Here is a 25,551-nt window from a genome sequence, read left to right on the forward strand (position 1 = left end):
GAGTGAGAGGGCAACCACTCAGGAAAACTGTAGAAGAGAAGAGAATCCCTCCTGCTCATTGCTACCAGCTACCAAAGCCAAGGCATGAAATGTAATTATACTTTTTCAGATACAAAGGTATAGTTGAACATAACACAAAGCTTGACTTATGAACTCCAGATTTTACTGATTTAACAGTAAAGTGATTTTTAGTGTATTTTAATTTTTCTTTCCAGCCACTAATACCTCCTGATATACCAGGCCAGTGCAGGAGGCAGATTCAGACTCACAAATTAGAAGGTCAGCAGGATCCATCATTTTTTGTCCTGCTTACACCAAGGTTCATTATCCTCCTCACACAAAGTTTAGGAATTCTCCTAAAAAATGTTATCTATTAGAATGCTATTTAACATAAATCTAAAATTAATCTCTACCACCCTTACTGCTTTACATGCAATTTGAAGACAGCAAAGAGATTCCTCTCTATTTTCAGTCTAGTGGTATCAACCAAAGACAGGTTTTCCCTCATTATTTCAAAATTAAGGCTAAAGTGTGCCCATGTCAGCAGTTACTTATTTTTCAACTCTGATTTAAGACCATAACCATTGCTGATTGTGTATGTGTGAAAGATGCACGCAAGATGCTGGCAAGACTTGAGTGGCAGAGGCCCAAGTATCTGACATGCACCACACACAACACCTGCATAAAGCTAGGGAGCACAAACTCTTAGTGACATGTTTCTGAAACTAAGCTATGAAAATTCAACTTCATTTAACATGCGTTCATCAAAATGCATGTAACTAATAGACCTGCTTGTCTCAATTCTGATGTGTTCCTCTGAATCACTCTTCCCTTGTGCCTGCTTCTTACATAAAGAAAATAAGATTACGGGCTTTTTCTTTCTGCAGTATGCAAATCATTGTGAAAATGCTGAGCTGCAGTTATAATGTATCTGTACATATTGGTCTCTGCATCTACTTACTGTGTGATGGCATGTGCATTCACTAAAATAAACTGTCCCCATCCTAGTCTTACCAGGAAGAATATCCAACCAAAATACAAAATAAAAAATATTTTCATAAATACACATCAAATCAATAAACTCAGAATTAATAAGCCAATAGAAGCTAGCCTAACTTTTACAGAAAAACAATACATACATATTTAACTATATCGGGCTTGCATTGATTGGAGATTTATTTATTAAAAGAAAAAAGGGAAGTTATAATTAGCTGAAAATGATATAAAAAATACAAAAACACTTCACATTGCGGAGTCAAAAACCACAGTTGGGACTTTTTTAAACTAAAGGATAGATTTTGACTGGATATAAGGAAGAAATGAGGGTGGTGAGGCACTGGCACAGGTTGCCCAGAGAGGCGGTGGAGGCCCCATCCCTGGAAACATCCCAGGCCAGGTTGGACGGGGCTGTGAGCAGCCTGATCTGGTTAAAGCTGTCCCTGCTCCCTGCAGGGGCTGGGCTGGATGAGCTCTAAAGGTCCCTTCCAACCCAAAGCATGATTCAATGACTTATTTTGAGCTATCAATTAAAGTGTTGCATTTTACTCAATTCATACTTCATACAGTAAACAAAGCAACTGAAAATTATTGCATTTAATTTTTCATTGGTAGTCTTATTTGTCTTTTCAGTTGACTATTTAAAACCTTTCTGTGAACTTAAAGATTTATGTAAGTGTAAATCACATTGTAAGAACAGTTTATATCTAACTGGCAATGCGGAAAAAAAACATTAAACTTTTCTAAGTGATAGATGTGTTTAATTTTTGAAGTCTGCCCCGCTACACAGAATAAACATATGAAGTGCGTAATACTTAATATACATTTAAAATTTTAGCTAATTAAGGAATGTGAGAGTTATTGCACTCAGGCCAGAGATCCACCTAGTATTTTCTCTCTGGAAAAAAATGCCCAACAGCAGATACCTAAAACAAGGGAGAGCACACCCTGAAACTTCCCCAAGAGCTGAGGCAAAATTCAACAGCGTGCGGCTCAGCAACTTCCTGAATTTAGCAGCAACAGATTCATTTTCCTTCTGCATGATCGTCACATTGCCCTGTGAGCTTTCAGCACCTGCAGCAACCTGTGCAAACACCAGCACCCAAGTGTTCCCTACCCATCAGATGCAGTACAGTCTGCTTTTCCCTGGTTTGAGGTTGACACCTCACATCTTTGCTTCATCCCTCCCGTTCCGCCGTTGGAGGAGGCAGTGCACCGCCATTTCCCACTTGCCCTCTCCTGCCACTCACTATTTCCTACCCAATTTCACCGCTTTATATTTACTAAGTCTAGAATTGAAGCCAAGAAGAACCAGAAGCTTCATCCCCTTTATGAGACCACCATGAGAACTAGCAAAGGCTTATAGTAACCCGAAAACAAGAACAAGAGTGGGAGCCACTGCTTTCCACCACATAAGAAAAAGCCGAGCTTACCGTGATTGCCCAATACTAGCGGAATCTAACTAAAAATGTTTCATTAACAGCACAGTCCAAGAACAAAACCTTAGACAAAGCACTGAACGCTGATCAGATCTCCCAATGTCAGCCTATGGAAACGGGCTTCATCCTGCAAAGTACTGAATGCTCACAGACCAAAGCACTAGGTCATGCACTTAAAATTTAAGAATGTGAATACTGCCATCAAGCAAGAGCCTACGCGCTTTGCTCCGTCAGAGTGGCGAGTAATTAGTAACACCAAACCCATCAGTCAGGTATGAACATCACCCCTGAGCACTGAGGGAGCGGCAGGTGCTCTGCTGGGTCTCATCAGGTCCAGCACATTTGTCACACATTTCAGAATAAGGCTTCTCCAGTTTTTGCTAAGCCTGCTAAACTTAAAATACCATTTTAAAGCAGTTCCACTTTTCTACAGAAGTATCTTTACTAGGACTTCTAGGGACTGAAAGTTCTCAACCACAATTTATATAATCTGAGCTGTACCAATTATATGTGCCTGGTTCTGGTCACGATGCTTCATGTTTTATCAACCATATGTTTTAAAAGCACAACAGTGCTCTCGGAGGTACACTGGGGCTAAACAGGTTAGAAGCCTAGTTCGTAGCACAATTTCAACCAGCAAAAATGGCAAAGCTACTCCACGTAATATTTGCTTTCATGAGTCGTGATTTCAGCTTCTGAGCTCGTGTGTCGCAGCAAAGGGCAGGAATATAGCGCAGGGCTTTGAATATGCCTCTCATTTTCCTAACCATCTCTCTTAGGAACAGTGCCATGTCAGACACTGGAAAGCGTGTCCAGTGACGGAATTTTTTGTGCTTTTAAAGCATCATTTTGGAACATTTACAACTGACTTTTCTTTTTCTTATTAAAATGTTCGTTGCCTTAAATGTTCATGAATACAGCACATTTGACTATAATCAAGCTCCACACAAACTCCACATACAAAACTAGAAAGTTACAAAACAGATGAAAAATCTGATTTTTTTAAAAAAATTGTAATTTTGTTTGTTGAATTTCTTTCTCAAATAAGTGTTTCTGTGCTTTTAAATAAGAAATTGTGAACACATTTGTACAGAATACTAAAATTAGTTCAACGAGGCAACACTCACAATGTCGTATTTGCAGCACAAAATTTGCTAAACTAGCTTGTAATCCAAAGAAACACTTTACTCCACCCAAAATTTCTCTCTGTCTCAAAAGTCCAATTATTTAATTTTTATATAAATAATATGTTCTTCATGTTCTTTTATATATCTTTTGGATATATTAGTATGACAGCTAAGTATACAGAGATAAGACATTCTGTAAATAAAAGTAGATCATAATTCCTCCCCCCCCACCCCCAAAAAACCCATAGGGGGGTGTGTGTGGGGGAGGGAAATCTGCAATTGAAACACTAAGCAGCTAAGATTCCACTATGATTTTGATTCTAGACTTGAGACTCTTGGAATGTACTAAGCCATTCCACAAAGCTCATTTTTCTTACAGGAAGTGATCTAATATACAAAGTACTTTACAATTTTCAATCAACAGAAATACAGATATGAATGTATCAAGCCAATATCTATAAAGCAAGACATTGGGTCACTTCCTGACAACTAATATCTAAAATCGACACTTGCTACTGCAAGAAAGTATGCTTATACAGCGTTAGTTGAAACAAGAAATTTGTATTTTTACAGAGTAGGTATATTGGCTCTGCTACCTCTGTAATCATTGCTGATGCATAATCCCTTCCCTGCCACTCCCCTGCATGTCACCCTCCAACATCCCTTCCTCGCAGCTCCAGCACATTTCAGTACAGCAGTACTGTTAGTTAGAAAACAAGCTTTTTTCTTTTTTTTTTTTTTTTTTTTTTTTAACTGGCAGATTCAGAAATCTTTTTGCAGTAAAACCAAAACTTGGCTAGATAGTTCAGCAGTGAATTTACGAAACATTTCACAAGGGGTTGGGCTTTTTTGGTGGGTATTTTTTTTGGGGGGGGGGGGGGGGTCCTTTTTCAGGGGAGGAAAAAACAGAGAAGGAAGGGGGCTGTTTGTTTTTCAAAGCAGCTTGACAAAAACATCCCTCTCAAGAGAAAGAGGCCTCCATCAAAAGGGTGTTGGTGAGGGAGGAGGGGACAGACCTGGCAGTAATGGGAAGTCTGTTCCATACCAGCAGGCTCATGGCACATTAAATATTTATATCGAGCAAATGCGCTTCATCTTTTTTGTACCCGGTGCGCGACCCCCACCCCAGTTTGACTGAAGTGGGGAAACATTAACAGCACTTACGTATTAAGCGTACTGAAACCTGGCAGCGTGTAAATGTCGCAAGAAAAGCCAGTTGTGCCAAACACCAGGTAGATAACTGAGTTAGGAAGAGACAGAAACTGGAGCAAGAGATGGAGAGGCTGGAAAGGCCATCCCGCGGCCATCACGCAGCCGCGGCCATGCGCCATTTACTCGCTGGGTTTTTCTCAGTACTCAAAGTCTCTCGCTGAACAATCCTAACCACAAAGCAAGCTGTAATCTAAAAATCAAGCCGCAACTTGCTTTAATGTTGAACCAAAACTGCGATGACTAAGAAATAGAGCCAATGTTGCTGAACTGGCTACGGCTGCCTTTTCTGTAACATGCAGAAATGTAGGTTGATCATTATCATTTAAACTGGAGTTTAAAATTTTTCCCTTCAGTATTCAATTCTGGCTGTTTGCATATGTGGCACAAATACTGATTTCTGATTTTAAGTTTTCACTCCAAACAGAAACGCTCAGCTACTACACGTTGGTCAATACAAACAACAGGTATTTTCCAGTGCAGCAAAAACTGGACCAGTGTAAGGTTGAAGACACAACAGCGCACTGCTGGCACTTACAATTATTCAACTGTCTTTGGTTTGTTGAGCTATATAGCATTGATATTCAGCTCAGATAAGCATGTAAAGAGACAGCTATATACATTTAAAAATAGGTAACTTCAAAACGCCATAAAGACAATGCAATGGAAAAACAAAACAAAGAAAATAGGCAGAAATCCAGTCCAACCAGGTATGAACCTGACTCAGTAGAAATCACCTAAGCTTACAATAACTTTCTGAAGAAACAGATGAGTCCAAACTACCGTGACTGCATAGTCAGCAATTTCCTATCTATCACAAGTGACAACTGCCTAAGTAACTTTGTGCCTCTCCTACCCAAAGACCTTTCCCTGTAAGCACAGTCTTGCAGCATATTATAAGCAAGATTTTTGTGGTCCTCCGAGAAGGTCAGTGACCGCCAGTCACAAAACAACTCAGTAAATTGTACTACTATTCTGCACAAGCATCAACAATAGTGGTCTATAAGCCCTGACAATGGAAAGCTCACACTTGCTTAGAGAATTTTTCCCATAATTAGCAGTTTATCCAGAGAACTCGCTTCCTAAATATGACATGTACACTACACAAGTTTTATGTAAAACAACTTTCAATGAGATTTACCAAATAGCTACAAAAATAAAGGCTGTGCTTATGAATTGGGTAAGTTAGATGCAAATTCCAGATGGAACGGGATCTCCAGAGTTTAAAAATATCATCAGTCCAGGAAGGAAGTTTAGCTCCAGTGGATACTTCATCAATGTAAACTCTGTTCAGGTCAAACTTTCTAAACAAAAAGCCACAGTAACTCTACACTCAACACTTTACTGCTAGAAGAAAAGCTGGAGTGTTGTTATGTGGCTCCTCACTCTTCTGCTCATTCACTTTACTATGCATTAAAGTACATTACCAAAATGTTCAACATTAAATATCATTTAAGTGATAACATTCGGTCTTCTGAGTATGTCCTGGTAACAAATAAGAGCTTAAGATCATGATGGCCTTGGTTTTTGTCTTGTTAAATCACAGCATGCATGTTTTTCTGCCACCTGTTTAAAACTGATTTAATTAAATAGGAAAAGTCATATTTTGTTGTTTCATCCTATATGAGATTCTGAAACCAACCAGGACGGTGTTTATTTCAGTCTGTTATTCCCAATCTAAGTTGCAAACCCTCTGTATTTTATTGCATTAGAGCATGATAACTTTGTGTACTTGGAAGGTTTTTTTAGTTGTTCTACCAAAGAACATAAAATATACATAATTCATTTAAAACATTTCTCTTTTTAGTTCTATTTTTCTTTAGCCAAAGATGTCAGTTAAAACTATCTGCCAAAGTATTACACTTCAACTACGAGTCTTTTAGCCTTTTATTTCTTTATATGCTCAGTCTCATTACAGAATGGACAGACAAGCTGTAGACATTTACTCATAACCACAGAACACCTTAAATCAAGAGTTAGAAGCGATGGATTTTTTTTCCTTGTAACTCTCATTCTTAGACGATGCTGCACTCTGCAGCACAGCTATATTTCATAATGTAATTCAGAGAGCTAGAAACTACATTTAAGGTAACACGCATACGTTGCTTTTAATCTCAAGTGTGAAGCTGCCTGGAGCTGAACACCAGTCATTCTACAGTCACCAATCAAATACTCATTCTCACATTTGTTCCTTTTACTGAACATTTTGAAACAGTAATTTATTTTCTCTTCTCCACCCTCTTCACATACCTATGGTTTCTGGTAGGTCCAAGAGCTCATTGTGCTGCAAGTCAAGGTTGGTGATCTGCGTGCAGCTTCCAATCTCCTCTGGAAGATGTTCAAGCTGATTGTGCGCTACATCCAGCGTTATGAGGTTACACAACTCACCTAAAAGCACACAAGAAAACCAAAACATCACATTCTGTAATGTACAGCTCTAGACAACGACTTCCACACAGAGATTATTAGAATCAGACAGATTTTGGGGTAATCTGAAAAAAACCCTATTGCTACCATAAAGTTATACATATAAAATAAGGCATTACAGGATCATAGTTTCATCAGTCAGGTCTAAAACCTGATCAACAATTTTGAAAAACTCACAGAAAGTGATTTTTTAGATTTTTAGATTTTTATATTTATAGTTATATTTTTATTTTTATAAATATTATAAATATTATATTATTATATAAATAGTATTATATTATATATTTATAATATAAATATAAATATTATAAATATTTTATAAATATTATTTTATCTTTATAATATAAGTATTATTTTATACATATTTTTATATTTATATTTATATTTTTATAGATTCTCTGAAGAAATCTTATTTACTGATTTTCTCCTGACAGCTCAAGCTGTGGAAGATGAGTACAAAACCTATACCTCACGCTCGTTTCAGGCTGACCAGAAGTTTAAAATGTCATGGAGTAAGTGAATTGTATTGAATTTTGAGAAACTGAAAGCTGGTTTTATACCATGAATTACTTTCAGGCACAAAATCAACAATTAACAGACATCAAAACTATTTGGCTGACAACCTAAATAATCCACCCAAAGTCCTGAGTGCTATTTTTCATCATTTTTAGTCATCACAAAAAAGGCAACATATGATAAGTAAACTGTAAACCTATTTACACAGAGTATTGTATTTGATATATGCAAGCAGAACTACAGCAAATGGAAGTTTGAAATAAAAGGCTTATCTATTAAGCCTTAAAAAAGATTGGATTTGCTTAGAGTTTAGAGCTACTTTACACTGAACTGCTTCATTCCTGACATTCACACATTAATTTAAAAGTACAGTTAGGCACAACTCTCTATGTAGAGTAGTTTCACCTATTTTAATGACAAACATACTGTGTTCTGAGCAATAGCTTGTTGGGTTTAAAAAAACCCAAAAGTGTGTGCATGAATACAGACATACGCATTCACATTTTTTGCATCTGATGGAGGTGAAATTAATGAGAATTATTTGAACAGCTTCAACTCTATCCAGTGAAGATGAGGTCACTGTATTTGTATATAAGAGCATGACTCAGTGAGTTACAAATTTGGAAGAGTAGCAAATTCCTTTTGAGGAGCGAATGTCTATTTTTAAGCTTCAGTGTTGTATCTTTGACTCAATCCTTTAAGGATTTTCCCACAGGCCTACAGGACTGGCCTGGACAAGGTCTGACGCATAGAATGTCTACCCACTAGATCAGCAGATAATCACAAATGATGATTTAATAAATCGTAACATATATATGAATTCAAACTCTATTGAGTTGCAGGTGTCATATAGCCACAATACTTACTACATATCATGAAACAGTTGTGAAAGACCAGCAAAAAAAAAAAAGCCAACCCCAACAGCTTCATTCTTCCTTTTTTCTTAGATTGTTAACATATAACTGATCTTATTTCCTGCATTTATTAACCCAAACTGGGATGTTTTTCTAGAAACTAGGCAGATGGAAAAGTAAAGATGGTGCTTAAACAGCTCCTCCATCACTGTGTGTATGTCCCCTCTCTTAACTCAGCATTCAAGTGTATTCCAGGCAACCAGAGTCAACAGTCAAACATGCTGTATCCAGCACTGCATAAACCATACATTTCAATGCCATTAATATGCAGAAGAAAGCAAATTTAAGAAAATATTGAGCAAGAGCTAATGTTCTGTGGTAGGAGTGTCTTTTTGTTACTCATGAAAATAAGTGGGCAAAGTGTAGAAGGCAATAGAAGGAGGAAGCAAAGCTTGAGGAAGACTTCAAAATCCCTCCCTTTAAACAAACAAGCAAGCAAAGAACCCCACAAATCTTTAGTAAGATAACTCAAGAACCTTCACACACTTTGGGGCAGTAGTTTTCACTTCATGATTGCTGTTTTCATTTGTTTTCACTTCAGACCTAAACCAATGATGTCAACTTTGAAATATGGCATAAATTTCATTTCATCATACTGATTTCTCATTTACTTGACTCTTCCCACTCTACATCTGCTGAAGTTGAAGAAAGACAGCAGCAACATTTGCTGCACTTCATTTTTGCACCTGCTGAAAACTTTGACAACAGCAAGCAACGTGTTTGAAACAAACATCTTACTAGCTAACTCTGGGGAGGGGAAAAAAAAGAAAAGAGATGCCTATGTTTATTTAGACGATTAAGGACAAGCTAACACTTTGGTTTAATTTGGATAGTCATACTTAATATTGTTATATTAAAGATGCAAGCGTTATTTTAAAAAGCAACACCAGTAAACATTTAACAAAAATCCTGAATATGAAATAGGTTGAGGACTTCCCAACAAATTTTAGACTTTAGAGCAGAAATCAAGTGAAAGTTAAAGCCCTATCATGAAGTACAGTGACTTAAGGAAGGCAATTTCAAGAAATATTATAATATTGAGCTTTTAGTTCACATTGCTCAGTAAGGAATCTTGCTCTTGGGCATAATAATACTCATGGTTTGACAGCATCTCACCAAAATGTTCTTTTTTTTTCCCCCCTAAGATCAGAAGGAGAGGGGAGGTGAAGTGCTGTCGGTACTAAAATTCTTTCAATACTTTAACATGGATTGCTGAGACACAATACAGGGAGTGTGTAAGTCAACAAAAAGCACTCAATTTCTCCTCTTCTCCATGACATATGGAAAAAATTCTGACATCCAATCTGCTTAACAAGGTGAAAAATGTTTAGGTGGTGTGGTAGAGGCTCATCTTCACATGCAAAGGTACATGGAAGACCAGCAGTGGGTGGGAGAACCCAAATACTGGCCATCCCAGGAGAGCCATCAGCCCAATAGCCAGTGTGAGACCCATCACAGTGAGTAAATGGAAAGGCTCTCCAGAGCGTCTCACAGACTGAGGGCTGTTACTGCATATGGGGCTTGAACACCTACTATGATGTTCAAGGAAGAGCAACTTGGGATGGTATGAGTTGCTATGGGATCTTTAGGGAAGGGCAAAGGGAGGGATCAATGTAGTTTAGGAAGGACAAGTGTGGGAAAATAGAAGGATAAGGAAATAAAAGGGTCCAGCCCGTTACAAACCAATGCTGGTCACGCCCTGTGGCCGATCAACACCATCTGCCCTGTCGTCTCCTTGAACTCTGTTCCTAACTACTTTTCTGGGTGAGACGCTCTCTGTTCTGTGTGCTTGGAGGTCTGAGTACCAGCAATGCTGCAGTTAGCGTGACCAACACTACTGAAAACATCCCAGTACATGGGACCAGAACCACTCCGGGCACGGAGCACGCGCTGCCGCCAAGCCAGCAGCTGAAGAACAGGGGCAGCTCTTTTACCACCTGACTGACAGCAGTGGTTTACCCCATGAATGGACACACTGTGCACTGCACCACTGCACAACAGCAGCTCTTTCAAAAATTATGCCAGGATAAACACATGGCATAAACAATTGATACAACAAATAATGATCTGCAAGAACAAAGAGGCCGAACTTAAGGCCATCTGCACAATGCTTCTCCTAGGAGCTGATGTAAAGCCAGCTTGTTTCAGTGGTTGAAAGTGTCCTTCTTATTGTCTGAACAGTGGCAACTGTACTGAAGGAAACACTTCTTAAAAAGGTGAAAATAAGTTTCACCAAGATACAAGCAAAATCTGGCATTTTTGCTTGGCCAGGGTAAGAAGTGTATGTCAAAATCAAAAAGAAAGTTTTCCTAAAAGAAAGATTCGCTCAGGTACAAAGAGAAAAATGGCTAGTGAGCAAGGAGCTCATGATCTTATTCATATTAGAAGAATCAACATTTGCTCTTTTCTGGTGTACTACGTAAACTTTGCTGAAACATGTTCATATCTTAATCAATTGAACAGAAATACATGAGGTAGAAATGTGCTGCAGCTCAAAATCAGCCTTACCCAGAAAGCAGTTTACTAAAGAAAAACCCATTCCCGTTCACCACGTGGACAACTCCAGCACCGCTTCAGCAAAGGACTACTTGAACACCCAAAATCACTGGAGTAAGGCAAGCACTACTTTAGCGAAATACTAATCACACGTAAAATGAACTAACTCCTTTTGCCACAAGTAATGGCCAAAATAGACAAATCTTAAGCTCACAGTAGTGAATAAAGTATTCTCTATGGACTACTTGCAACTGCACTGAAGGGACAAGCATCCTCAGGACAATTAGAAAATAAACTAGGAAGGTGATGAGGCTTGTGGCTAAGGTTTTCTCCCCCCCCCCCCCCCCCCCTTTTTTTTTTTTAACTATGATATTGCATTGTAATTGCAAGTAAAAAAAAAAAAGTAATTGAAGCTCAAAATCCACCAAGAAAGCAGACAGAAACGGCATATACTAGCTGGCTTGACAATAAAAGATTTTGAAGTAGAAGCAATGCCTGTATGAAATACATAAAGCAGTTTCTCCATAAATAACCTTCACAAAACGGTTAGTTACACCCTATTATGTAGTTTTAAAAAATTTGTACTTTAAGAAGTTCTACAAGATAAAAATTTCAGACAATTCACATGCATTTAACCACCTTCCAGTTAAAAACACTGTTAAAAATATAGCTAAGTATGCATCTCAACAATACTTTAAAAAGGTGGGGTGAGCAATCAGCTCAGTGTGGTTATATGCACGGAGACTAAATGTCATAGTATGACAAAGCTAAATATACCTGCTGAAAAACCCCAGCATTATGAAACAACTAATATTTTCTGCATAATGAGGCAGAATTATAGTCCCATTACATGGCCAACCTTGAAAGCCTGTTACAACAAGAGGACCAAGTTACATGCCCTGACTTACATAATTCTGAAAATTCTTCTTGGCTATTTAAAAAACAAAGTATGTCTTCATTAAAAAAAAAAACCACATAAAAGTACACACAAATTAACAGTCATATAGGGAGAGACTATAGGTCAATAGCAAAGAGGCTTCAGTGTCTCCTATCACTAATTCACTCAGTGGGCAACACTCTTGGACAGCAAACACAATTTGTCATATAGCCTGTTTTCCACTGGATTAACTCCGTGCCTGCCCATGCTTAAGCAGATTGAAAATTATGAAATCCTTCAGGACATGACAAATCCTGGGCCAGATGACACAGCAAGAGGATCAAGACTCTTATGGAAAGTACAAGAGGAGAGTGCAAGTATTAGTGGGACTTCAGGCTGGGTGTGTCAGAGCACTGGTTGTAAGCTAATTTGTAAAGAATAATTATCCAAAATCAGCAATGCTGGGAACACGTTAAAAATAGTTCCCATATTCATAGAATCATAGAATCCTTTGGTTTGGAAGGGACCTTTAGAGGCCATCCAGCCCAGCCCCTGCAGTGAGCAGGGACAGCTTTAACCAGCCCAGGGTGCTCAGAGCCCCGTCCAACCTGGCCTGGGATGTTTCTAGGGACGGGGCCTTCACTGCCTCTCTGGGCAACCTGTGCCAGTGCTTCACCACCCTCACTGTAAAAAATTTCTTCCTTATGTCTAGTCTAAATCTATTCTTCTTCGTTTAAATCCATTATTCCTTGTCCTGTCACAACAGGCCTTGCTAAAAAGATCGCCCCCATCCTTCCTATAGGCCCCCTTTAAGCACTGAAAGGCCGCCATAAGGTCCCCCCACAGCCTCCTCTTCTCCAGGCTGAACAACCCCAACTCTCCCAGCCTGGTCTCGTAGGAGAGGGGCTCCAGCCCTCGGATCATTTTTGTGGCCCGTTGAATAACTTTGGTAGTTATTCATCTCTCACTAGGTTCTCTGCTGGGGTTGGGGTGTAGGTAAAAGACCTTTTAGTCTGTCTATAAAACTCTTTGGGATAAGTGTCCTGATGTTAGGAAAACAAAAAATTAAAAACAGTTTTACCGTTTCCAAATCTTTTCCCTCTCTCTGAGATTTGAGTACATCAATGTAACAGGCAGCCTGAACTTTTTGCTGTGCATTACCAACTGCCCAAAAGAACAGTTAAGCAGTCAGAGCTATTTTGAATTATTACTGCACAACTATAACTTACACAGAAGAGTTACTAAGTAGAAAGAATGCAATTTTAATATGGTCACAATTGACTTATGTACCAAAGTTAAAATATTCATATAAGTAAGAAATAAGCACAGTAAAATATTTAGAATTTGCGGAATGCGCGACAGGATCTAGTTATGGGAACCACTCAAAAACACAGAAGCTAAGCTTAACTGAAAAGAAAGGCTCAAAATCTGGTCTAAAACAAGCTTCAACGAGACACAACAGCAAAACACTTTTTATTTATTGTTTATAACCGAAAGTAACAAATATAAATAAAACTAAAAACGTGTTCAAACAACATTTTAAACATGTAGGAGAAACAGTCTTAGCAAGGGCTCAAGGCAGGATTTGAGCTGGGCAGTAGAATAAACCAACAGGAATCTCATGAAGTGCCAAAACAAAGGCAAAGTCTTGCACCTAGCACAGAATAACCCCATAAAGCAGTAGAGCCTCGCATCAGCCGGTGAGGAACAGCTCTGCAGGGAAGGAGCAGGGGGTCCTGGTGAGGCTGAACCTGGGGTCACGTCTTGGATCCTGTCCATTTTGAGTATCGAACAAGTGTGCTTGCTCTCAAATAATAAAGGCTAACCACCTCCCAGGCTGCATTAGCAAGGGCAGCCTGAGGGAAACGGTTATTTCCCTCTGTTCAGCACTTACGAAAGTATTCAAACAGTTAAAATAATTGCAGCATTGATATTAAAAAAAAAAAAAAAAGGCAGCTGGACTTCTAACAAGCTGTCAGTATTTACCAGAATTACACTTGGGGCATCATCCCAATAAGCTCTGCAAGTAGAGCAGGACTACTTAATCATTATCATAAAGCCAGTCTGAAGAAAATGTAATCAGGAGGAATTTGACTAGCTGACAAGATGAAACTGCGTCCCCACAAGAGCCTTCACAGGAATCAGAACCCAGACACCAAAGCTGAAGCCAGCCAAAATCAGGTTCTTCACCCTTCCTGCAGCTCAAGAGAGCAAACAGTACTGGATCAAATAAGCAGTCATTTTCTCTGACTTCTTAGAAGTAGCACACACGTATCAATGCCTACATTTATTCCACTTCTACTCACAACTTCATGCTTTTATCACATTAGAATACAAAAATACAAAAATATTCTCAATCACTGCGCTTGCAGACATTAGCATGCCAACTAAACCCAGGAACACAACTTGGTTTCCTTCAAACTGCTGAAACAGAAGAAGGCATTCTTAGATACAAATAATATAAAGAAATATTTCCGTATATTGTCAGGTCTGCTAAAAAAGGGGGAAGTGAAATTCAGAGCATCACTGAAAAGCTTTGCAACAAGTCACTTAAGGAGGCACTATATTCAGCATGGAGTGAGTACACATGAACTAATGCAGCTGCACACATCTGGTTTGCTGTCTATGCTACTGAAAACCAAACAGGTGCAAGTGTTATGAAAAAGAGTTTCAAAGTAGTGAAGAAACCACAAATGATCTAAATATTGGGTAGATGGGGGAAGGGAAGAACAGAAGAGAGTCTCAGAGACATTCCAAGTCTGGTGTAGGCAGATTCCCTGAATTACAATCTAAAAATATTTCCCTTGCAGAACAGCCCTGACCAGATTCTCCATAGAATAAGAGTTGCATTCACAGACAGAAAACACAATATTTGGAGTCTTAAGAAACTTGCAGAAACTATGCAAATGTAATTTCAACCGCGTTGACAATATTATTTCTGTTTGAGCTGTGTGTGCTAAGATGACAAAAATATCCAAAACCAGTATAGCATGCAACCTTGGTTTTGCAAAGAAAATATTATCGACTTGATTGTGCAAAACAATTCCTTCAACACAGCATGGAGGAATGCAATAAAACTCTTGATACAAGAAATGCGAAAGGCTTGCCTAAGTAACAGCCTGCAAATTGAAGCATTTGCTTGGCTTCATCCCAAGACCGTTCCTCTGGTTTTCATCCTTCTCGTGCTGTCTGACTCACCAAAGCGTTCACATTCTTCCATTCTAATCTTCCACTTTTTGATCTCAGTGGAATGGACAATTTACCAGATACGGTGACGAAGCTGGAATCCACCTTGTGAACTCATTTCCACAATTATCCCTCCAGATTGTGTTTTGGCAAAGCTTCCACGTGGAAACCTTTCCGTTAAGGTTTTATTTCATGGATGCCACCAGAGATTCAACAGCCAAGTGAACAGGTAAGTTCTGCTTTTGCATTCGGTATGTATATATATTTAACATCTGCATAACAGTGACCTTTCAGTCAAGACCAACGTTCAAAGCAAACTTGTGGACCTTGTTAAGGATGCAAAGCATTTATAGGCGTTTAAAAGAAAAAAATGGTGAAGCCCTTGGAAGAGGAGTCTACTGAGAATTACTAAAGAGACAAGCTGCACCAGATTCAGGAAATCCCTTAAATGAAAATAGCTGGATCTGGGAAAGGAGTCAGGTTAAGCCTTATATATACAACTTACCCTGTTTTTATGCAGACGTTTACTTAGGTCTACAGTCAGAAGCAGGATATACTGGGCAAGATCCACTCTGAAAATTTACCACCTATGTTAGGTAGGATGCAATTTATAAGAAAGACCAGGTTCACAAAGAGCAACATAGAGTATAGCTTTGCCATCAGTAAATTTGCATCAATGAATTCTCACCACTATATGTGAAAACATAACAAAAAAATTGCTTCAGAAAGTTGGGGCTGAGCTGATGCTACTAGGACTTCCGTAAACTACACAGGGTTTTGTGGAACAAGACATGGAAAGCAGGGAGAAAAGGAAGAAAAAGAGATTCTGAAAATATAATCTGATGCATTTTCAGTGGCTCTCTGCAGACAGTAATCCATCCTTCTTCAAACCACTTGCAGTGCACTTCACATGCCTTTATACAACATGAGCAATCCTACCTGTGAGGTTTCACAAGTGAGCTGCAGCGAGCCAAGCTGATTTAACAGCTCAGTGCGGGCAGAAGTGGCAGTCCTGCTCTCCCTCTTCCAGTTCACGCTCTCCCGCTCCGTCTCCTACACCAGTTCCAGCCTTATCTGACACTTCACTGATTTCAACTAACTAAAGTAAGAGGCAACAAAAGTAGCAAAACCACTAAGGTTTTTCTGTTAGTTTAGTGAGATAAATCAGCTCACCAAGGAGCAGCTCAGATGAAAGAGGCAGAAGTGAGCAGCTGGGAAGCTGGGAGTGGATACTGCCCCTTTCAGCATCATGAACCTGTTACACATCAGCACAGCCATTTCATGAAAACTCACCCCAATTCAGCTGCTCATCTTAGCTTTTGGCTAAACATGCAAAAACAAAAAAGCATTTACAAAAAAACCCCATGAATATTTTTTCAGTTAAATGGATTTTTAAGTATTTTCAGATCTTACTCACACAAATCTATTTATATTTGAAAATACAACAATGCACATCAAGACCTCAGCTTTCTATGCAGTCTATTCAAATCATTTCGATCACATTAAAAATGTAGAAGCAGTATATATGTTGCCGGAGAAGTGTTAAGAGAAGTCAATAAATGACTAGTAGTAATGATTTGCTAGGTATCTAGAGCCTGAATTTGCCAAGTTACTAAAAGACTATCTTCTTCCAAAGTACAGATAATATTTTCTTAATTTTTCTGGTTTACCAACTGAATTCAGTTGAGTAAACTACTATTTAAAATTAGGAAACCTTCTGAATATTGACAAGACAGGAAACCTTATTGTCATCATCCTACCTATAATAAAGAGAAGTCAATAAATGACTAGTAGTAATGATTTGCTAGGTATCTAGAGCCTGAATTTGCCAAGTTACTAAAAGACTATCTTCTTCCAAAGTACAGATAATATTTTCTTAATTTTTCTGGTTTACCAACTGAATTCAGTTGAGTAAACTACTATTTAAAATTAGGAAACCTTCTGAATATTGACAAGACAGGAAACCTTATTGTCATCATCCTACCTATAATAAAGCAACTAGATGCAAGGGAATGAGAGGTACTGCATTCTCGGGGGGAAAAAAAAGACCAGAAACACACACATCTGTTTACTAACTACAGATAATACTACTTCCTCTTTCTCACTAAAATGTTTGTTTTAAATGCAAAGCAACCTTTCCCCCAGTGTAGTCACCTCATTTAAGTTTGTGTTGTTTAGGTACTAAAGACAGTTTAAAGCCCAAAATAGAACCAAACTTTAGATTACTTCCCAGAAGCTCAGTGCTGGTAGGTTCACCTCTTCTAGGTTTTCCTCAAGACAACACACACCATAACAGATCAGTTGTTTTAAAGCAGTTTCCAGGACCACTTAAAATCTTACCGACTACGTCTTTGCAAACACCATTTTGTCAAACGTTTTACCTTCACTCAGGCTTTTAAGAACTGTTGTAATGTTAGTTTCAGGTTTCCCTAAAGGGAATCTATTTCTAACAAGTATTAATACTGTATGCTTGCATAGCAAGCAGAAGATGTTCTAGATAAGCATTTCTAGAAACTTATTTTGAAATCACATGACCAGTCGTATAGTTTCTACATGTCATCTATCAAACAAGGAACACTACTATAGGATTGGAGACTATCAATTCGAAGTTTAAGATAGGAGAAATAACAAGGGTAGTTCTGACGACCTCAGTCATCTAAACACTATGCACACCAACCGAATTTGCAGGAAACATTAACAAAAGGCATGAAAGTAAGAGGCATGAAAACAGAGACAAATAAAAAGTGATTTGAAAAAACAGCAGTAAAATACTAAATTAGTTTGGCATAAAGAGTTAACAGTTTTCTACAAAAATATGGAAGATCTAGTTTATTTGCCTACTCAAGCTAGACTCCACGAAGACATCTGATGTAGTAGCATGCAGGAAATAACTAGGAGACTCAGGTGACTAGGAGAAGATGTCAAGATACCTGAGGAATTGACTACAGCTTGCTATGGACGTAACAGGACTGAAAATATCAGCTTGGATGGAGGTTACCTCTCCAGGAGTTCTAAGAATCCACAAGACCAATCTTGTACAGTGTCTTCAGCAATGCTTTAGTCAGAAAGCAAGGGTTTTCTAGCAAGCTAGAGGCAGTGGAAGAAACAGCTAATTAAAAATAATGGAAACTGTATGAAATTTAGTAGTGTAAAAAAAAGAGTACATTTCTACTAGGATCTCAGTGTTGACATCTGGCAGAGAGGGAGAACAGAGAAGGCAAGGAGTGCAGGTGTCTTAGGTGGTCACAAGAGCATTTGTACGGTAAGTTCAACAGTTGCAATATGATCCAGATGCACGGACATAGCTCTCTCCAGCACAAAGAGGGAAACTCTCATCTGGAATGGTATATTTAAACTAATCAAGCATGCTCAGCATTCAAAATGTAAGACAACACAGAAAATTGATAGCAGGGGACAGAAGGAATGGAGATTTTATGCAAGACTGAAAATTGTGGTCTGAGTAATGGCTGGGAGAAAATACGACTGCTGTCAGCACATACAGCGGGAGAGCAAATGTAAGCAACAGAGGTAAACTGCTGCATCTAAGACCAGTGAAACATCACTGGCACAAAAATCAACTAGTCATAGACATAGTCGAAGAAAGGCCTCAAACATCAGAGCACTTAAGACTCCAGGACCTACTTTCAATATCTTTCACTAAGAGTAGAAGGAAAATAAACTTTATTTTATAAGGCTGGAGACTAAAGATTCCTAGAGAAGTAATTAAATAGGATGATTGCTTACAAATCAGGTGACCCTTTGTTTTAAAGCAGCAAGGTCCTAAAGTTGGAAAGCCTTTTATAATTATACAGAACTGATCTGTTGTGTTCAGTGGTAGGGAAAGGCATCATAAGTCTCTAGCACCAGGGTAAGACTTTAATTCCATCACACTCAACGCTGGCTCTTTGAGGGAACAGTAGCAACTTCCCATCTTTCAGGCTGAAGTCTAGGGTTTTGGGTTGTTTTTTTTTTTTTTTTTTTGTCCAGGGCAACCTTTTGCAGCACAGCTACCTCCAAAAGACAAAGTAAAGAAAACCCAGGATTCTTCGCATAGTTGTGTACCAGATTAGCAACATGAACACATTGTAGCTAGCTGCTGCAAGACTCTTCCTTGCTGGACAAGTCAGCAGGTTACATAAGCTTTGAATTTTTAAGCACGCTAGCTTACCATCAGATATGTGAGCCTGAGGCCTTAGAACAATGGGGTATTTTCAAAAAGAATTCGAAATGCTCCGCATGATATTGCTTTATAAAAGATAATGGCCTCATTTTACTTCCCGCTTTGCAGCAACAAAAATTTCTGTTATTTACAAGCTGATAATGTGTTTGCTTGTATATAGCATTTAGGAACTGCATTATAAACGTACAAGGGATTAAAATCATTGGGACTTAAAAGGCAAGTTTTTTAAAGGGCACATGTAAAATGTAGAGAAATAAGTGTTTAAAGAAACAGAGAAATTCCATTGGAAAGTAAGAAATACGTTTCTCAGCAGTTTCCTTTTTCAGCTGTGTTTCCAACTCAAACATGTCTTTGTACCAGAACAAAGATACATGAAAGTGAGTGAGTAGAAATCAATTACAAAAGTGAAACTATCTTGTCTGTTTTTACTATTTGAGAAAAAAGGTTTTCAAACACCTGTTCTGTATGTCTGGGCAGTTAAAATTATTTGTGTTACTTAAACTTAGAAATCCTTTGATTAGTTTATTTTTCCACTGGTTAAACTGCAAGCAACCTAGTCAGAGAAATTTACTCTGAATAAAAAAGGATGCTGTTGGACATAGTGATTTCCCTTCAACGTTCTTCATAAGGGTAAGAGTTGTCTTGCGTTTGTACTTCTAAAACGCCTTCCACAATGCAGTGCTGACCCGTAACAAGGAACATAGGCATTATCACAATACAAATAAAGGCACAACTAACTGCTGGATACTGCCTGTGTGCGTATCAAGACAAAAATAGAAAAAAAAAATACAAAAGAAAGAAGTCGTATATATTCCTTCATGATACATATATCTATTAAATTTCTCCATCAAACTGTTACACATGATCTCTTTCAAGACTACTGTGAACAAACACATACAGAAATTATATACTTCGTGTAAACTTAACCATAAGAATTCAAAAAAGTAGTTAAGAAACAAAGAGGTTCCAGCAGGAACAACCACCAAACATTGGAATGCAACATCTCAAAAGTTTTTTCTTCATTTATTAGTATTAATTTAAATTTATGCAGTACTATCCCCAGCTGAACCTCAGAAGCTGACTCTTTGCTGGATTACATTTAATAACTGAGCCACAAACAGACCCAGGTAAAGTACTGACAATTGTGTAATATGGCTCAACCAGCTAAATCAGCCACAATTTCTTCAATGTATGTAGAAACACGCGGTATGTTGGATTTTTTTTTTTTTTGCAAACATCAGCCCCATGGTTTCAAGTACGATTCTTTGATTAGTAAAAGATTCAAAAAGGCTGTTGGACTTAAACTGAAGTGTCAAAATAGGTCAAAATTATAATTCCTTAGTTCTCCCAGGGGAAATTCCCAGGATTGCAGAGATGCTCATGCCAACTCAAAAATCATGTTGATCAGAAAACATACCCCATTAACCACTTAATTTTTGCCTAGCAAAAAAGTGTTTCTGTGGCTACAGTATAATCCATTCCAATAGCTGCTACAGGGAGCCAAAGACTCAGACCAACAACTGACAGCCTTACTACATTTCCTCACTCCTGTTATCACGTACAGAAGTTGGCTGTACCCGACATTGCTGGTAACACAATGAGCAGTTTCAGATGCACCCCAGAGTTCCTGCCATCAAGGAGATGTTATCTTACGTATCTTTCATATCAAGGTGCAGGAGAAAGAGGCAAACACTGCTGGTTTGAAAAAAATCGATTAGGGATCCAAACAAGAGGACTTCCCAAGCTTTGCAAAATTAGCGAGCGTAGGGGCCAACTTCAGCAACACTTAACATACTCATGCACTGGCTTGGTTAACAGGAAAAAGTACCACATCAGCTTTTAAAAACAGGGCACAGGAATTATTACTCGCAATGTTACAAGGGCTTTTACAAGTTTTTTTCCCACACTTCGAGAAAGTTGAAGCAGTTTCTTAACTGCATGACATGTATGTTCCCCCTTCCCCTAAAGGGACTAAGCTATGCTTACATTTTAAAAACTGATGCTACATAGAAAAACAACATTGATGATAGAATCTCCCTTCTATGAGGCACATACGTTGTTCAAATATTGCTTGAGAACAGTGTGATAAAGAGATGTTTTCCATGAATCAGAACCCATCAGGAACAACTTAGAAGTTCTTGATATACAGCTATTCTAGCACATTTTTTGTAATAAACTGTTTAAATTAATAAGCCACTTTCATACTATTTCACCGTCTTTCAAACTTTTGTAACAATGTTTGGAAAAACAAATATTATTCATTAAAAAGTCATAAGAATCATCAGCCGTGCATACAACATTTGGTCACTTTATATTAAGAGTCCATGTATTAATATATTCATGACATAAAAGGTAGAGGCTTTCACGAATCATTAACCTACATTATTAACTGTTACGGCATCCAACAGCTTGCTCATGGTAATAGCATGTAGCTACCTATTCTACTTTGTATTACCATGGTCACACCCCTCTGTAACATGCCCATAATGTGTTTATAACTTGCAACAGTTCATAAATGATTTATAAAGAAATCTTAAAATGAAATATGCCCCTGTATCTTTTTTTTTTAAACCATCTGGGCTCTGAAGACACAATATGTGAAAGCACAAGGCAAAGACGAAAACAAGATACATCTGATTTTAAGACGATAGATGAAGAAAAAGGGCTTTTGTTTTAAAAAAAAATCTCCAAAGTATTGATTACTCTCAATATAAGCTAACATTGCAACAGCATGATCATGAGCATCATTTTATGAAGTTTTAATGGAGAAGGGCACCTGTAGAAGTGGCAGTTTATGTATACTTAACTGAACTACAAAATGAACATAAACATATAATTAAACTTTCAATCAGTGTAATCGCTTACCAATTTCAGCAGGTAGTTGCTTGATTTTGTTCTCTCGTATGCTAAGCATGGTGAGTTTTGACAAGTTTTTGATATCCTTTTCCACAGTAGTTATACGATTAAAGCGTAGGTAAAGAGTGGCAAGAGAGCTTAGCCTATACACCACCGAAGGGATTTCTCTAAGTTTGTTATGCCGCAGGTCAAGCATGCGCAATTTCTTCAAGTTATCAAGAGAGTCAGGCAAACTGGTGAGTGAGTTCTCACTCAGGGCCAGTGTCATCAGGTTCACAAGACAGCCCACCTCTGCCGGTAGGGACTGCAGTTTGTTACTGTATAAATAAAGTTCTGTTAACTGCGTTAGCTCTTTGATAGCTGATGGAAGCATGTGTATAGACCTCTTGGACAAGTCCAAGCGCATTGAATTCTCTTCCCGGCATTTATTTAACTCTTTGATCACTTCAGCATTGCTGGATTTTTTGCGGGTACCTGTGGCTGGATTAGGTCTTTTTATCGTATTGTCCACTGAAAAAGCTACCCCAGGCTGCGTGCTACTGGAGTCCTTCTTTCCATCTTTGGCATCTTTCCCTTTGGTCTTAGGCTCCTTTTCTTTGCTCTCTTTCCCAAATCCTCCAGAGGCTTTGGCCTCCTTCTCCCTTTCTTTTGACGACGGGACTTTTGGATCCTTCTCTTTACAGTCCTTTTCTTTTCCTAGATTACTACTCATGGTGACTCAACGTTTAGCAAGCACCACATGAAATCTGTTTCTGAAGTTCACAAGAACAATTCACTGCTGAGGTGACAAGGATCCTTAAAACATGCAAGTGCTGAACCAGGGGAGGAGCTTCAGAGGTGTGATACCCATTTGCTACATATTGGTTCTGAAGGCACTCTTTCCTAATCCTGGTATCAGGAGATTCAGCTGTAGAGATTAGAAGGTCAAATGCTCCGTATTAGTATTTCTGTAACACAGAGAGAAGACAAGCCGAAGTTAGTGTTGAATGTTTCTACATCATGCCTGTGCTCACCAACTCAGGTTAATGATTTGTCCTTCTCTTCAAATGTCAATGAAAAACCCAGGGCTAAACCAAAACCCACTGTGGCAGAAGAGTTATACTAATTAGTATACATGAGGAAAGAAAAAGTACAATTCTTAAACATAATACTGCCTTCAGTACTATATTTGAGTCACAGTCTTATGTCATAGCTAGTTCTTAGCATAACAGCCTGGTCATCAACATGAATATTCTCTCTCCCCTCCATGCTCAATCAGTCAGTAAAGATTTGCTCTAATTTTAAGTGCCTGCCTCTTCAAAAAAATCTGTACAGGCTTATTTTTTCAGCACAAAAGAGTCTCAATTCAATCTACAGTGAAATCTAATATGCTATTGTAACATGAACACTCCACCTCGAGATCTCCCTTCTGACCGGCTCTGAACCGCAAGTCTCTGCTTTTAATGTGGAGCAGAATGTTGTCACCAGCTTCACATACTTTGAAGATGCAAACACGAGGATTTTTAAAATAAACCTATCAAAAAGTCAACTGAAAGCTCAGAAGAAATAATATATTATGCTTCAAGACAAGAAAAATTATGAAGGAATTTCTCATGAAAGCAGGATATAACATATCTTTAGACACTACCTTGAATTTCCCCCCCTCAATGACTATAATGCAGCCTAATAAGTGAACGGTTGTCTGAAACCTATAGAGCCCCATTTACATTTTTACAAAATCACCATGCATCATAGAAAGTAGCTTTGCTTCATGTTTCAATTCAAAACACATGACATGTCCAAGAACTTCACGATTCTGAATACTCTGGAGAGGTTTTTGAATGTATCTTTGTGGAAGAAAATAAATAAATGGTCAATCAATGGCAACAATAATTTCATGTCTCCGTGTTACTCCACCTTTTAGCCTAAAATCAACTTTCCTTTGTTATGCAGCATTCAGTGATGACGAAAGTTTGTTCGTATCTCAGAAGAGTACCTTGTTTCCCCAGCCACCTGAGCTATGTTAAAATACCCTTAAAACCGCCACAGGAACTGTGTCGCTGCCCTGGCATTCCATCTTCTGCACAAGTTCATAAATCTCATAATCAAAATCAATTAAATAGTATTTTGCATACTTAAGCCATCAGCAAGTACTAGAAATACAAGCATTTTTAGCAAAGCTCAAGTAACTATTTTTAATTGCACAGTTATGCAATGTATGCTTGCCTTCAAGTATAAACATGTGCTCGGAGAACACAAAGGAGCACACTTTGCTGAATCTATCTGTTCACATTAAAAAAAAAAAAAAGTAAAGAAAATCTATTTAAGGACTGTAAGAAGGGCAAGCCACTTTACCTCAGCTGCAAATCAACCTGTTCAGTAACACAGCTCAAAAGAGAACCTCCCCCAGGAGGTGGCTTCCAGTCCTTCACCGATTCATTACCGCTGCAGTATCACAAAGAGTGTGCTACAAACCCCGTAATATCAAAAACCCCCACAGCCTCCAGTTACTGTGTTCTGGACAACTCTGTTGTAAAGGACCACGGCCGTTTGCTAGCAGCAGCAAGCAACAACAGCTTTCAACTTGGAAATTTTCTCCAATGCAGAGTTCTCTAAAGCACCACAAGCCAATTCCTTACTGCATCCTTAAGATTTCCACCCAGCTTTTACACCATCCATTAACCTGACCTATCCTCAAGATTACCAGCCTCACTACATTATATTTTAAAACTTGTTCTCAGCACTGTATAATCTATGTCCTCGTAAAACTCCACCAATAGGAAATGTAATGACTCCAAATGCAAGAACGCAGCTGACTACAGGGTGGGAGCCTGAAATGCCTGACAACTTGTTTTCAGTATGAAAGGTAACATAAAGAATCCAGAACCAACATAGTTTCTAAATTCTGATAATACACAGAAAACTCAGCCATGTAGCAGTGCCAGACAGCACTGCTCCTCATCAAGCCCCTAAAGTGCAGAATACTCAAAGGGCTGCTGCTCTCATGAGCTTTCAATTTAATCAAATTTAGGACCCGCCAAGAGATTTGTTTCATTTCTTATGTGCACTGCAGCTAAAGGAGGCTTTGAAAGAGCCTCAGAAAGGAAAGACGGCTGGAGATTAGTACTGCTGAAAGCAGCTCGGTAGTGCAAATGCTCCAAATAATCTGCATGCGTTTCACTGCCTTTGTTAGCAATTACTTTAATTGTACCTTAAAAAAGGGGGGCGCTCCCTGTTTCAATATGCCAGTTTAACATTTGTTTTCTAGTAAGGAACAAAAATCTTTTGCCTATACAAAAGGATAAAAACTGGAGTGTCATTAAAAACATCACCCGAAACATATAAAGAA

The 25,551-nt window shown here is 38.4% G+C and overlaps 1 protein-coding gene across 2 annotated transcripts in view; it reads right to left on the minus strand.

The window, feature by feature from the left end:
• The window catches only part of SHOC2 (SHOC2 leucine rich repeat scaffold protein), a 66,071-nt gene that overhangs the window by 16,745 nt on the left and 23,775 nt on the right, over positions 1–25,551 (minus strand). For both annotated transcript variants that reach the window (XM_075717405.1, XM_075717404.1), the window contains exons 2-3: positions 22,233–23,170; positions 7,022–7,159 (exon numbers count right to left, since the gene is read on the minus strand). In XM_075717405.1, the coding sequence (XP_075573520.1) occupies positions 7,022–7,159; positions 22,233–22,935 (841 nt within the window). In that variant the 5' untranslated portion in view covers positions 22,936–23,170. The remainder of the gene's footprint in view (positions 1–7,021; positions 7,160–22,232; positions 23,171–25,551) is intronic.

Source organism: Pelecanus crispus, chromosome 10, assembly GCF_030463565.1.
Source record: "Pelecanus crispus isolate bPelCri1 chromosome 10, bPelCri1.pri, whole genome shotgun sequence".
Lineage (NCBI taxonomy): Eukaryota > Metazoa > Chordata > Aves > Pelecaniformes > Pelecanidae > Pelecanus > Pelecanus crispus.